A 16,087-nucleotide genomic window follows, 5' to 3' on the forward strand; every position below is an offset into this window, starting at 1 on the left:
TAGTGAGTAAGCCTGATCTTGCAACTTTGACAACAATCGAGTAGTGCATCCTAGCCTGTTCTGTTCCATTATATTTGAGACCCATCCATGTTGGTATAACTGATTCTTCCATGTAGTCCTATCCTTTTGATCAAGTCTTGGTAGATACATACTGCCACGAGTCATAGGTTCAAGATCAGCATCTTGATGTTAAAGAACTTCCAGATACCTTTTCCTCATTTCTTATCCATTCTCGTTTCTTACCCAAGCTCTACAATTTAATCTCTGTTAATATCTGTGTTTCCATTCTGTTGATGATTCACATACAGGAGCTGATTGTGGATGCAGAAGATACCTGGATCCGTCTAGAAGGTCTTTCAGAAAATACAGAGTACACTGTGCGCCTGCAAGCAGCCCAGGATGCTGTGAGGAGTGGGTTTACCTCCACTATCTTCACTACAGGTGAGAGGGCTACATCATCTGTTAGCCTATTTCCCATGGCTGTCATAGCCACCAATACTTAAAAGTTTTATTAAGGGAGTAGTTCTTAAAAATGAATACTGTTTGATTTGCATCATTCCCTATAATATAACTGCTTAGATTCAGAACAGCTCAAACCCGGAGCAACTTTCATAACCTACTCCATGCACAAATTGCTATTACTAAACTTAAATCTCCTAGCCAAAGATCATTTTCCTTCCTCTCCCACATGTGAAAAAACAAAAGTAAAAGTTGTTGTGGAACCTGTCTGCTTTTTACTAAGTCATGGAAGCGGGAAGTAGCATTGTCATGACCCCAGCAAAGGCAACCAAGTAGACAGGCCCACAAAGACAAACTCTTGGTCTTTAGATGTTTAGGTTTTCACACATACATCCATGCAGCCACAGGGGGTTAGTGATAAGGGACAGAAATAGGTGGGGATGGGATGTGACCTCCCATCCTATCCCAAGGCATGAATCCCAATAACTCCACCACAGTTTTTCATTTCCTGATCTAGCACAGAGGGGAAAAATGGGAAATGGGAAAGGAAGTGCATCTCCCAGCCTGCTTTACACAACTGGAATGACTAAAAAATGGCAGATATTTGACTGACCCAGTCATCCCAACTCAAGGATTGCTGGTGTGCAGAGTGACTGAACTGGTTGGGTGAGAGGATCAGTCCCATCATGCAAATGGTTCCACATGAGTTCAAGATAGAGATTCTCCAGACAGAGTGATCTGTTTCCAAAATTAACAGTGAAATAGGGACATGAATAGATGATGGAAGGGAAAAACAAATGTATTTCTTCTTCAGAAAACCACGTATTCCTTTTTAATTTTCTTTCAACAGCACTGAATTCCTATCCTGTTTGTTCTATTATTTGACTTCTTTGTGGAACAGCTAAGTGAAACATAACAAAATCACAGTAGGAAATATAAATCCAGCACAGAATAATTTAAGACAAGGGCAATTTTTTAAAATAGTAATTTTATTAAAAATTACAACTACAATGATTAAAAAAAAACTAATACAAACTAAAGAAAAAAGAAAAGCAGAAAATAGAAAATAGAAAATAGAAAAAATAGAAAAGAAAGAAAAAATAAGAATGTAATAAAGAAAAAGAAAAGAGAGATATAAAGAAATGACCTCCCCCTTCATCACAACAAGTATAAACAATTTTAGTAACTTATCACTGCCTCTTAAAACACAACAAATGATCTCTTCTTTCCATATCCCATCTCTTATCTACAAACAAATCCTTTAAAACCTCATCATCTCAGTCCTGATCAGCAAAAGTCTATTAACAGTTACCAAAGATAACAAGCAGCTGAAGTATCCGGACAAGCAGCACAAACCATTGAGTACTAGCTCTATCTTTATTTTAAGTTTACAATAACAGAATCTTGCAAGTCTGAAAGCCCTTCTCCCCTCCTTTACTTTTACTTTCCAGAAAACTAGGGAGGGTTCCTTCTGAGATGCTTCCCATGCCCCTTTTCCTTCTGTGGGCTGAGGTACCTCTTGCATTAGGGTGGTCTAGGCTGTGGCTCTTCCTCCTGTCCCCCAAGGTCATTCCCCCACACCATTACACTGGTGCCCCAAAGACTGACAAGCCAGCACAGGTGCTTCAAAATGACATAATATGTTACATATATTCATTTATAGCTGTTGCAAAACATACAGAGTTACTAACTGGAGTTTCCAAAGGGCTTTCAAAGAGTCCTTGTAGGGTTAAACTGATTTTTCTCCAGGCCACAAGCTGGCAGAAACATACACTAGTATAAAACGCACTGCCCATAGTTCCAATCTCAATCTTGCTTCGAGGCAGAAGAATGGTTCTGCCCACAAAAGAAGAAAGGGAGACAAGACAGGTAGGGTAGACAATGTCTCCTTTGGTCCAGTTACTGGCAGCTGAATTTGGTCCAGTTACTGGCAGCACCCTTCCCCATTTCTTTCACATGCACACATAAAGACACTTTTTTTTTTGCCACCCCTTGTAACAAAAGCCGGTTCCACCACTTCTCTTGCCACCCGGGGCAAGAGCAGGGAAGCAGATCTTTTGGTGTCAGTTCTCTTTCTCTCCAGCTGCCACCAGCTGTTCACACACTCCCTGCAGATTACATACCACAGCACCTAATCTGAACGTGGGGTGCATTTTTCGACATGTGTCCTTTGGTCTTCCAAGACCCCATTGCTTCTCTGTGTTGGAGTGCAGCTGTAATCTTGATGTTTCCAGCTGCTATACGTTTTATATTTTGGTATATGGTTTTATTATTTTCGATATCGTTAACCACCCAGAGTCACGTATGTGAGACGGGCAGCCATATAAGCCAACTAAACATACATACACACACCCGCCTGCCCCTGTAGATCAGACACTCTTGTGCCTGCTCTGCTGGAGTTGAAGTGACAGTTTGCCATGGAGGGGTCAGGGGTGACCACCTTCCCATCTTTGCCTTCCCCTGGATCCTACCAAACATCTCTGTGGGATAAGAACCACTTCTCCCTCACACTCACATTTCCCTTGCTATTGCTCCAATAGCACCCCTCCTGCACCCCTCTCATGAATCCCTGCAGCCCAGGGTAGAAAAAATGAACAGTTCTAGCCAAATGTTTTAGTACCTAACATCTATTTCTTCCCAGTAAGACACGCATCTTTTTTTTAAAAAAATGAGTATCTAACTCTACAATCTGAATGTTTCCTTTTTTGTTGAAGTGTCAGCTTAAGCAGCACATTGTTATAATCCAGGTGCGAGCGAGGAATCTCTCTTTAGGAAGATGCTATTCTGTAAACACATTGTGAATAAGAGCAGAACAGAAGGATAGCTGTGTGAAATTACTTCTTTAGAACGCAGTGCTCAAAAATGATCAAATCCAATTCCATTTGTATTAAAGTGTTTGGAAGAGATAACAAAAAGGAAAGCGCTGTCCACCCATTTAGAACCGAGATCGCTCTGTATGTGCTTATATCTACCAGCCTAAAAGGAATTCCTTTGGACCCATTGCAGACCTATGCTTCACTGAGACAGATAAAAAGGCCTTTGAAGCATCAGTTAACAACAGTAGCTATCAACAGACACAAACCCTACTTGCTTTATATAGCTATAGATCAATGGCTGCTGTATTATTCTTCCTTCCACTTCAGTTGGTATAAAGGATTAAGGCAAGTTTGTTGCAAAGGATAAAAGCAGAGTTTTCAGAACAATGCTTCCAGCTTACTTAAAGCATATCAAATCACTTGGTATAATTAGATATAGCATGTTTGTATACTTCTTTTCACTTGGTTGATCTCTTTTCATAGAATCATAGGGTTGGAAGGGACTGTAGAGTAGAGGTCTTCTAGTCCAACCCCCTGTCCAGTGCAGAAATCCTCATAACATCCTGGACAAATGGCTGTCCAATCTTCTCTTGAAAACTACCAATGATAGAGCACCTACGATTTCAGGAAGCAGGCTGTTCCACTGCTTAAGAGCTATCACAGTCAGGAAATTCCTCCTCATTTCAAGTTTGTAAAGCTTCCACCCTTTGGGTCTTACCCTTGGGTGCTCTAGAGAATAAATTCACACCCTCTTCCCTGTGACATTTCTTCATGTATTGGATGATTGCTATCGTGTCTCCCATTAGCCTTCTCTAAGCTAAACACACCAATTTCCTTTAACTGATCTTTGTAGCATTTTAGCCTCCGAGCCCCTTACCATCTTTGTTGCTCTTCTCTAAATTCTTTCCAGCTTCTTGGTATCCTTTGATTTACACCAGGACAACCAATTTCTATATTTTTAAGAGTATAGATTCTTAATAGACTATAACAAGGGACGTGCTGTGATGAGGATAGATTTTAGAACAATCCCCATCCCTAGATGCATGAGTTTTAAGACAATAGGGACCCAGGACCAAGAACCAATCCAGTGCAATCTTGGCAAACTACATGCTCTCAGTCAGCCTTCCAAGTGCAATATAGAGATGATAAACTTAACATACCATACAGCACCCTTTTCCAATCTGGGCCTCCAGATGTATGGACCAACTCCCAGAATTCACTAGCCAGCATAGCCGTTGTTGAGAAGTCTTGCAGTTGAAATCCATACATCTAGAGAGCACCCAGCTTGGAAAGGATTGCTTTATTTATTTATTTATCATATTTCTACACTGCCCATCTCAAGAAACAACTCTGGGAGGTTTACAAGTGAATTAAAACAATACAAAATTAAAATATCATAAAACAGATTCATATAAAAACATAAATATACATAAAACTATAAACTATAAACTATAAACTATAAAATATAAAATATAAAATCCAAGACTGATCTTAATAAAATTTCCCAGGGCTGCATCAAGGTGCCAACCACTCCCATGACAGACTATCCCCCCTTCCCCCCCAAGCAATGTGGCGCAGCCAAGTCGTGGCCCCCTTTCAGAAGGCCGGGAGAGTGGGGGCCTGCCTTATCTCTGGGGCAACTTTTCGGGGCAGATGAGCAGTGATATAATTTGAAAAACAAATAAATAAACTTGTTCCAGAGGGCAGGGGCTATGGCAGAGAAGGCCCTCTTCCTGGACCCTGCCAATTGACAATCTCTCATGGGCAGGGTCCATAGCATGCCCTCTCTGCCTGACTGGGTGGGACAGGTTGACGTAATGGGGGTAAGGCGGTCCCTCAGGTAACCTGGACCCATGCCATGTAGGGCTTTAAAGGTGATAACCAACACCTTGAATTGGACCTGGAAGCAAACTGGCACCCAATGCAGCTCGCGCAGCAACGGTGTTATATGTGCCCTCCTTGGGGCTCCTAAGGCTGCTCACGCGGCCGCATTCTGCACCAGCTGTAGCTTCTGGATACTCTTCAAGGGTAGCCCTATGTAGAGCTCATTGCAGTAGTCTATGCGCAAGATGACCAGGGCATGAGTGACTGTTCAGAGGGACTCCCAATCCAGGAAGGAGTGTAGCTGAGGCACAACATGAAGTTGGGCAAAGGCTCCCCTGGCCATGACTGCTACCTGCTCTTAAAGCAGGAGCCATGAATCCAGGAGAACCCCAAGGTTCTGCACCAGGTCTATCTGGGCCAGTGCAACCCCATCCAGAATCAAAGATGGTAAATTCCCAGATACCTGGGAGCCCCCAACCCACAGTCACTCTATCTTACCAGGGTTCAGCTGAAGCCTGTTGTTCCCCATCAAGACCCCTACAGCCTCCAGGCACCGAGAAAGGGTGGTTATAGCATCACTTACATCACCAGGGATGGAGATGTACTGTATAGCTGAGTATCATCCGCATATTGATGATACCTCACCCCTTGGCAACAGATGATCTCACCCAGCGATTCCATATAGATGTTAAAAAGGAGCAGAGAGCAGACTGAACCCTGAGGCACCCCACAAAGGAGGGGCCACAGGCTGGATCTCTTGCTCCCTATCTACACCAATTGGGACCAGCCCAAAACTGCACCACCCACCCCCAACTCCCTGAGCTGACCCAAAAGGATACAATGATCAATGGTATCGAAAGCTGCTGAGAGGTCAAGGAGAGCCAGGATGGATGCACTGCCCCCATCCCGCTCCTGCCAGAGATCATCCAAAAGTGCGACCAAAGCTGTTTCCATCCCATATCCGGGCCTGAAAACTGACTGAAAAGGGTCCAGATAATCATTTTCATCCAGGATCCTCTACAGCTGCAATGCCACCACTTTCTCAACCACCTTCCCTAAAAAGGGGAGGTGGGAGACTGGACGAAAATTGTCCAGTATGGTGGGATCCAGTGACGGTTTCTTGAGGAGGGGTGCACCAGCGCCTCTTTAAAGACAGCCAAAAATACTCCCTCCCCCAAGGATGAATTTACCAATGCCTGGACCCACCCACACGTCACCTCCCGAGCTGCTTTCAACAGCCAGGAGTGGTAGCATTTACAGTCTGGAGAACCCTGTCCACTTCCTCAGGCCCAACAGGGTCAAACTGTTCCCAGATAACTGGGTAAGTGCACTTCCCAGGTATCTCCACAGGCCATGCCACACACTTGGTATCCAACTTGGAATGGATCCAAGTGATTTCATCCTCCAGATGCCCAAAAAACTCCTCTGCACAGCCCTGTAGGTGAGTTACTGGACCCACCTTCCCCAGAAGAGATCGAGTGATCTTAAACAGGGCCATCAGGCAGCATTCTGCAGATGCAATAAAAGAGGAGAAATATTGACATTTTGCTGCTCTTACCACCACAAGGTAGGCCTTAATAGCGGTTATAGCTTGTGTTCAGTCGGGTTCGGTCCTTGTCTTTCTCTAGCAGCACTCTAGACGTCTCTTACTCCTCTTCAGAACCCTCAACTCCTCCGCAAACCACGATGAGTGTCGGGTTTGATGGGACAAGAGAGGTTGCACAGGCACGATCCTGTCCAAGGCCCCCGCTGCCTCCCTATTTCAGGCAGCAGCCAGGGTCTCTGCTGGACCATGCAGCAGATCCTCAGGAATAACCCCCAGCTCTCTCTGAAACCCCATTGGGTCCATCAGTCACCGGGGGGCAGACCAACTGAATAGGACCTGCCTCCCTGCAGAGGGAGGTGGCATAGGAGAATCTCAAGGCCACCGGGGCATGATATGACCATGACAGTGGAGACAGATTTAACTCTCCCTTCAGGTCACGTTGCCACTGCTCTGACAAGAAAACCAAGTCCGGTGTGAGGCCACTGTCTCGAGTTGGGTCCTGAATAATCTGGGACAGGCCCAGGGCCACCATGGTGGCCATGAACTCCCAAGCCACCTCCGAGGCATGTCCCAGGGATGGCAGGTTGAAGTCCCCCAGAACCATGAGTCCAGGAAACTCCACTGCCAACCCCGAGACAGCCTCCAGCAGCTCAGACAGGGAGGCTGCTATGCGGCAGGGAGGCTGGTACAGTAGCAACAATCCCAGCTCTTCTCAGGAGCCCAACTTCAGAAGCAGGGTCTCACAACCAGCCACTTGTGGAGCAGCAGCCCTGAAGGCCACTAGCGATTCCCAGATAACAACAGCCAACCCTCCTCCCCTGCCCTGGAGGCTCTGCTGGTGCCATGCCGTAAACCCAGCTGGGCACATTTCTGAAAAGGGCACACCCCGCTTCAGGGCCCAGCCAGGTCTTGGTAATGCACGCCATTAATCAGTAATGCATGTCTGCCCCCTCCTCAATGATCAAATCATGTATAAGGGCGGCCTTGTTGTTAACCGACCTGGCGTTAAGAAGCAGCAGCCGAAAGCCAGGGCCTCCATGGGTCTGCTGTCCAGGGCCCGGGTCTGAGCACAGAGGGGCGGAACATGCCACTGGTACCAAACGTCGGGGAGGCGTCTTCCCCAAAGATGGCCACCCTCTGACTCCCGCCAATGTGCCCCTGCCCTGTCACCACCTGAATAGAGCAACCCGCCCTAAATTCCCCAGAGCTCACCCCTGGCAAGCCCCCCAGTACTCCAGCTCATGCTCTCACCGCTGCGGGGACTTGACCATCATTCCTACACTTACTGCACCCCCTTCACCGGCCTCTCTCACTAGCCAGCAGGGGGCGCCACACTCACTTCTCCTCCTCCCTGACTCTCACTCAGGAGGGAGGATCCTCACATACATCCCTCATTCACCCTCGGGCTCCCTCCCCATCTCTCACACCAGGGAGGGAGTATCCAGCTCATCACACTGGAGGGACCCCAGCAGGGCGCTCAACTCCCTGCTCCAGGGGGCTCACTGGTCCACTTAGGTCTTCACTTCAGGGTTCCATCTGCCACAGTGCTTTAGAATGAAAATTGTATTGATTTCAAACTAATATTTATGAACTATGAAGTACTTTAGGCTCCATTCCTAAAAAGATTAACTATGGTGAATACAAGAGGATATAATTGTTTGCAGATTAGTTTGGATCCCAGATTACTAGCCATCCATTCCTAATTTCCCCATGAATGGCAAGTATCAGTGGATCTTTCAACAAACAGCCAGGTTTCTCTGTAGTTTTTCACAATTTATTTCTTCCCCTACCATACCAGGATTTGTTCATCTTCCCCTCTACTTGATGTTCCATTTCTAGAGTAAAACATACTACAGACAAAACAGCTTTTATTGATCCACAAACTTGGGTCCCTCAACTCCCAACTGCATTAAGAAAACAACAGATATATGGGCTCCTTAGTGTTTTGTTTTAGCTGTAAAGTTCAGTGTCCCAGAAAATAACTCCTGCCCCTTTGCTTTTCATTTTTTCCACTTAGCAGCTGTTTCTCTTTTACTTCAGTTTTTTATGTACCTTCCGCTGAACTGCTCCCTGTGTCTTGAAGACTATACCTCATTTAAATCCTGTTATCAATCAAGTCTATTAAAAGCTCCTCCTTTCATAAAGGTTTTGCTGATCCAACTTTCTACCACTTGGTTCTGTTGTCCTTAGTCTTCTCTGCCCCCACTTTAATTGTCAATAAAATAATTTCACTTTACAGTAATTGGTTAATTGATGAACTCTTCACTTTAATCAATTAATTAATGAATTCAAGCTTTAAATTATTTTGTAGATAAGCATCATTTTTAACTAATGAGACACATTTGTGTTAATGGAATTGAAATACAACTAACTTTCATTTTAAATAGTTTTGACTCCAGATATGAAAACAATGCTTGTTTATTATTTATTTGCTAACTTACTAGTATTTATATGCTAACCAATAACATAAGTTGTCTTAGTCTTGTCAATAAAGATTAAAAGATAAAAATAAAATAAGTTGAAGCAAAAAACATAAAAACAAATCCACCAACAAATGTAGTACATTATACACTACTTTAGAGTCCTCCACAGTATGGAACTGCAAAATAACAAAAAAAGTAATACTAAATATCAGAAGGAACTTTGATTATTTAGTAAGTTCATTTAGTAGTTATCCCAAAAAGAATTTGATGATCAAAAAATAATTCACAGGAATTCTTTAGCAATTCTAACTTTTTAGTCTCTTTGTGGGAATTATGGGGCTCTCATATGTTACTTAGAGTCTGGCTTAAATGCTGTCAGCATTATTACTCATATCCAGGACAATGTTGGGTATATTCTTCATCACACAGGGCAGCTAATGTAATATTTTTCAGACCACGGGCCACATTTCAAAAAGCGAGTGATACCAAGACAAAGAAATGGGAAGATATAGCATGCAAATGAAATCTTATTTAATTTAAAATTAATATAACAATTGATCGCTCCTTATATAGAGTCCCCCTGGTGGGAGGAGATGGGCAGTGACAAATTTGATAAATAAAATAAAATAAATAAATATATATATTCAAATCTTTCCTCCTATCACATTAAAAATTGCCATTTGCTGGCAACTTTTCAAGAGTGCTATAGGGACTGTATCTAAAGCTTTCAGGGGTATGTGGGGTCCTGAGACCAAATAAGCCTAATTAGTATGTTGAATGAACAGTAGAATCACTTACTGAACTCAGGGTTTCCTGACTAGGCATATACTAATATAAAAAGTGGGAAAGCTTTATAACCTTATGTTTTACTGGGTTTTATTTATACTTGATTTATAATTAAATTTACATGCCACCGAACTCCCAGCACCTCTGGGTTGATTGTTCAATTCACTACATACTTCTCAGTCTCACCTAATAGAGATCAAAGGGTCATTCTTGGAAATGGCTGAATCACGTATACTGTAAATAAGCACGCTGAAAGTAACAATTTCCAGATTCCTATGGGTCAAGCTATATGTTATTTAAAGGGAGGTCTGAATCCCCTGCTTGGGTTCCTCACGTCCTTTTCCTTATAAAACACAATGACAACCCCATAGGAGTTAACCTTTGTGCAGTTTCTTGCTGAAAACTGCTATTTGTAGAAAAATAACAGATTTGGCCGCACAGCATTTAACAGCTTTTTCAGGAGGAATGCAACAGAGGGAAAGAGTAAGGGAGAAAAAAGTATTTTACACTGCAACCCTACCTTAGATTGTTCTCACTTTTCCATTCCTGCAAGTGTTAAAATGCCAGATACAGGAGTCAAATATAGCTTTAATATAATGTGTAGTCTGACCATAAAAAAAACACATCTCAAGACACCAGTCTGATTAAAATCGGGTAATGCTTTCCAGAACAATAAGGTATGATTAACAAAAAGGAAATTCCCTGGCTGTACATTGAAAGTGTTGTGCCTGCTCATGTTTACTGGAAATGTAACCAAGTCCTTTTATTCCTTCCATCTTGTTAATAACTATCTGTCCTTTGTTGTTCATATGTATAGAAACCTTTAGGGAAATACATTACAAGTAGCACAAAGAAAACATTATTTTTAATGTCACCCATCTCTTCCAAGGTCTGTTTAGAGTTTTAAAGGTATGAATATAAATGAAAAACAAGTAATCCCCATGGAGTGGGGTAGGGAGTACAAGTGGCTTGACTGTTATAAAATGTAAATGTCTCTTGGCACAGTGAAAAATGTGGAAGTATCTGTGAACAAAGAAAGAAAAAGGAAATTCTATGAGCAAGATTTGTCCCAGAGAAAAAAACTGCATGTGTTTGTTGTCATTAAAGCAATGAGGAACTGTTTGGAGTGCCCTGCAAAACTCTTGCTCCATTTCTTGAGAAGCAGAGGCAAACAAAATATATACAAAACAACTAAAATTATTTGATATAGTTCAATCATTAACTGGCACATAAAGTATACATGAATAAATGTATACATTATTCTTCATGGTACCTTTGTTGTTGTTTATTCATTCAGTCGCTTCCGACTCTTTGTGACTTCATGGACCAGCCCACGCCAGAGCTTCCTGTCGGTCGTCAACACCCCCAGCTCCCCCAGGGACGGGTCCGTCACCTCTAGAATATCATCCATCCACCTTGCCCTTGGTCGGCCCCTCTTCCTTTTGCCCTCCACTCTCCCTAGCATCATCATCTTCTCCAGGGTGTCCTGTCTTCTCATTATGTGGCCAAAGTATTTCAGTTTTGCCTTTAATATCGTTCCCTCAAGTGAGCAGTCTGGCTTTATTTCCTGGAGTATGGACTGGTCTAATCTTCTTGCAGTCCAAGGCACTCAGAATTTTCCTCCAACACCACAGTTCAAAAGCATCGAACTTCCTTCTCTCAGCCTTCCTTATGGTCCAGCTCTCGCAGCCATATGTTACTATGGGGAACACCATTGCTTTAACTATGCGGACCTTTGTTGTCAGTGTGATGTCTCTGCTCTTAACTATTTTATCGAGATTTGTCATTGCTCTTCTTCCAAGGATTAAGCGTCTTCTGATTTCCTGACTGCAGTCAGCATCTGCAGTAATCTTTGCACCTAGAAATACAAAGTCTTTCACTGCTTCTACATTTTCTCCCTCTATTTGCCAGTTATCAATCATGCTGGTTGCCATAATCTTGGTTTTTTTGAGGTTTAGCTGCAAGCCAGCTTTTGCACTTTCTTCTTTCACCTTCATCATAAGGCTCCTCAGTTCCTCTTCGCTTTCAGCCATCAGAGTGGTATCATCTGCATATCTGAGATTGTTAATGTTTCTTCCAGTGATTTTAACTCCAGCCTTGGATTCCTCAAGCCCAGCATGTCGCATGATGTGTTCTGCATACAAGTTGAATAGGTAGGGTGAGAGTATACAGCCCTGCCGTACTCCTTTCCCAATCTTAAACCAGTCTGTTGTTCCGTGGTCTGTTCTTACTGTTGCTACTTGGTTGTTATACAGATTCTTCAGGAGGCATACAAGATGACTTGGTATCCCCATACCACTAAGAACTTGCCACCATTTGTTATGGTCCACACAGTCAAAGGCTTTAGAATAGTCAATAAAACAGAAATAGATGTTTTTCTGAAACTCCCTGGCTTTTTCCATTATCCATTGGATATTGGCAATTTGGTCCCTAGTTCCTCTGCCTTTTCTAAACCCAACTTGTACATCTGGCAATTCCCGCTCCATGAATTGCTAAAGTCTACCTTGCAGGATCTTGAGCATTACCTTACTGGCATGTGAAATGAGTGCTACTGTTCGATAGTTTGAGCATTCTTTAGTGTTTCCCTTTTTTGGTATGGGGATATAAGTTGATTTTTTCCAATCTGATGGCCATTCTTGTGTTTTCCAAATTTGCTGGCATATAGCATGCATTACCTTGACAGCATCATCTTGCAAGATTTTGAACAGTTCAGCTGGGATGCTGTCATCTCCTGCTGCCTTGTTATTAGCAATGCTTCTTAAGGCCCATTCAACCTCACTCTTCAGGATGTCTGGCTCTAGCTCATTGACCACACTGTCAAAGCTATCCCCGATATTGTTATCCTTCCTATACAGGTTTTCTGTATATTCTTGCCACCTTTTCTTGATCTCTTCTTCTTCTGTTAGGTCCTTGCCATCTTTGTTTTTGATCATACCCATTTTTGCCTGGAATTTACCTCCAATGTTTCTAATTTTCTGGAAGAGGTCTCTTGTCCTTCCTATTCTATTGTCTTCTTCCACTTCCACGCATTCTTGTATAAAAATAATTCCTTATCTCTTCTGGCTAACCTCTGGAATTTTGCATTTAATTGGGCATATCTCCCCCTATCACTGTTGCCTTTTGCTTTCCTTCTTTCTCGGGCTACTTCTAGTGTCTCAGCAGACAGCCATTTTGCCTTCTTGGTTTTCTCTTTCTTTGGGATGTATTTTGTTGCCGCCTCCTGAACAATGTTGCGAACTTCTGTCCATAGTTCTTCTGGGACCCTATCTACTAAGTCCAGTCCCTTAAATCTATTCTTCACCTCCACTGCGTATTCCTTAGGAATATTAGTGAGCTCATATCTAGCTGATCTGTGGGTCTTCCCTAGTCTCTTGAGTCTGATCCTAAATTGTGCAATAAGAAGTTCGTGATTGGAACTACAGTCAGCTCCAGGTCTTGTTTTTACCGACTGTATAGATGTCCACCACCTTTGGCTGCAAAGGATGTAGTCAATCTGATTTTGGTGTTGTCCATCTGGTGAAGTCCATGTATAAAGCCGTCTCTTAGGTTGTTGGAAGAGAGTGTTTGTTATGCAGAGTGAGTTGTCTTGGCAAAATTCTATCAGTCTATGTCCTGCTTCGTTTTGTTCTCCCAGGCCATGCTGACCTGTAATTCCAGGTGTCATTTGACTGCCCACCTTAGCATTCCAGTCTCCTGTGATGAAAATAACATCTCTTTTAAGCGTGTTGTCGAGTAGGTGCTGCAGATCCTCATAGAACTGCTCTAATTCAGCTTCTTCAGTAACTGTGGTTGGGGCATATATTTGGATCACTGTGATGTTAGATGGCTTGCCCTGAATTTGAATTGAGATCATTCTATTGTTTTTTGGATTGTATCCAAGCACTGCTTTAGCCACTTTACTATTAATTATGAAGGCTACTCCATTTCTTCTGTGGTCCTCTTGTCCACAGTAGTAGATCTGGTGGTCATTTGATGTGAAGTGGCCCATTCCAGTCCATTTCAGTTCACTGACGCCCAAAATGTCTATCTTCAACCTTCACATCTCACCAATAACCACATCCAATTTGCCCTGGCTCATAGATCTTACATGCCAGGTTCCAATGGTGTGTTGATCCTTAGAACATCGGATTCGCCATTCACCACCACCACCGTCGGCCGCTAGACGTCCTTTCGGCTTTGAGCTAGCTGCGTCACATCACGTCTGGGGCTAGTTGAACTCATCCTCTGTTCCTCCCCAGTAGCATTTTGATCACCTTCCGACCTGGGGGTCTCATCTTCTGATGGTATACCGACATATCTCTGGTTGTACTGATCCATTGAGTTTTCATGGCAAGAATACTGTGGTGGGTTGCCATTACCTTCCCCAGGGATCGCATTTAGTCTGACCTCTCTGTCATGACCTTCCCGTCTTGGGTGGCCCTTCACGGTTTAGCTCATGGCATCATTGAGGTGCTCAAGCTCCAGCACCACGACAAGGTAACAATCCTTTGCTGAAGTCATGATACCTTACAGCAGCATAATCATTTGTTTCCCATTTACAAAGTCTTAGCTATCTGTAGAAGCACAATTGATCTAACATTTTGAACCAGGAAGATCCCAAAGTTACTTGTAGGTCTGTGGGCAGGATTTTTATGTGATTTGCTTTCCCCTGACTCTAAACTGTACCCCTTATTTGGCTCAAGGTTTCTGCAAACTCAATACTATGGTCAAGTCAGGAGTTCAAAAATACTGACTGCAGGGAACAGTTCTCTTCCAAGGTACACCTGAGGATTTCATGCACTAGAAGGGGTTTGGATGGGAAAGGGATCCCAGTTTGCAGGAAAGTGGGGTGCCTTCAATGGTCTCTTCAATAATATCCTGTGTACAGCAATTCTAGTAGCAATATGGAACACAAATAGTATTAACAGGACCCAAGGCTAACCTTCTCAAAGGAAGGTTGCAGAGACATCCCTCTCAGCATTTCCCGTTTGCGTTGCTGATTGCTGGGGGTCATGGGAAAACAATGGCTGATGTGGCAAAAGGGTATAAGGTTATCCTGCCAGAGTCATCATGGGCCATTCCTTTTGTCATTCAAAGCAAATGGCTTAAGCTTGTCATCAGTAATTCCTTGAAACATCTTTGTTAACTCAAAAACAGTCTGGGCTTGTTTGTCTGTCACCCTGTTTCCTGTGTACAAACTGTAAAGGAAAAGTGATTTATTTCTCAATTCCCAAGTGAACTGGCACGTGTGCAAAAGGTGTTCTCCCTTGGCATATATGTGTGTTACTTCTTCTAATGGTGTTGGAGGAAAATTCTGAGAGTGCCTTGGACTGCAAGAAGATCAAACCAATCCATCCTCCAGGAAATAAAGCCAGACTGCTCACTTGAGGGAATGATATTAAAGGCAAAACTGAAATACTTTGGCCACATAATGAGAAGACAGGACAGCCTGGAGAAGATGATGATGCTAGGGAGAGTGGAAGGCAAAAGGAAGAGGGGCCGATCAAGGGCAAGATGGATAGATGATATTCTAGAGGTGACGGACTCGTCCCTGGGGGAGCTGGGGGTGTTGACGACCAACAGGAAGCTCTGGCGTGGGCTGGTCCATGAAGTCACGAAGAGTCAGAAGCGACTAAACAAATAAACAACAACACTTCTTCTAAGTTTCTTTCTCTGCCATGGCAAGAAGCCTTCAAAATTTTGGCCTTCTTTGTTTCAGCAAGAGTCTTTATGCCTTCCTTCCCACCTTAAACTCCCCCCGTTTCCCATGTCACTCTCTGAACCCTGTGCTTTTATCTTTCTTTGACTTCAATGTGCTACTCTTTGGACTCCAGGCCATTTTTCTATTGACTTGAACAATGCATTAAATTCTTATATTTTGCATCTTTTTAATTGTACAGTCTAGAAGGTTTTTCCCCCTGGAATGTCCAACTAGCAAGTAACTGAGTCAGAGCCTAAGCTCTTCTTCTCTGGTTTCTTCCACCGACTGAGCATGGTGCCTCTGTACAGTGAGCAGCTGAAGCCCAGAGAGAAAATCCTGGGATTAGGGTTGGCAGAAACGGGGCCACAGCAGAGGGAGGTGGGACCTGGTGGGCAGCTCATCCAGCCTCAGTATCACTGCTGGTTGGCTACTTGCCCTGATCCAGCACTGCCAAGGGGTATAGAAAAAAATTAGCAGCCAGGCTGCACGAACCTCCTCAAAGTGGCTAGGTAACAGCTCTGGTTCTGGTGTACCCTGACTGGAAAACTGACAG

At 43.4% G+C, this 16,087-nt stretch overlaps 1 protein-coding gene across 1 annotated transcript in view; it reads left to right on the plus strand.

Moving 5' to 3' along the window:
• Positions 1-16,087, plus strand: part of TNR (tenascin R) — a 126,354-nt gene that overhangs the window by 98,021 nt on the left and 12,246 nt on the right. The window contains exon 17 of the mRNA XM_063298490.1: positions 309-441. Within this exon, the coding sequence (XP_063154560.1) occupies positions 309-441 (133 nt within the window). The remainder of the gene's footprint in view (positions 1-308; positions 442-16,087) is intronic.

The sequence above is a fragment of the Candoia aspera genome, chromosome 3 (assembly GCF_035149785.1).
Source record: "Candoia aspera isolate rCanAsp1 chromosome 3, rCanAsp1.hap2, whole genome shotgun sequence".
NCBI lineage: Eukaryota > Metazoa > Chordata > Lepidosauria > Squamata > Boidae > Candoia > Candoia aspera.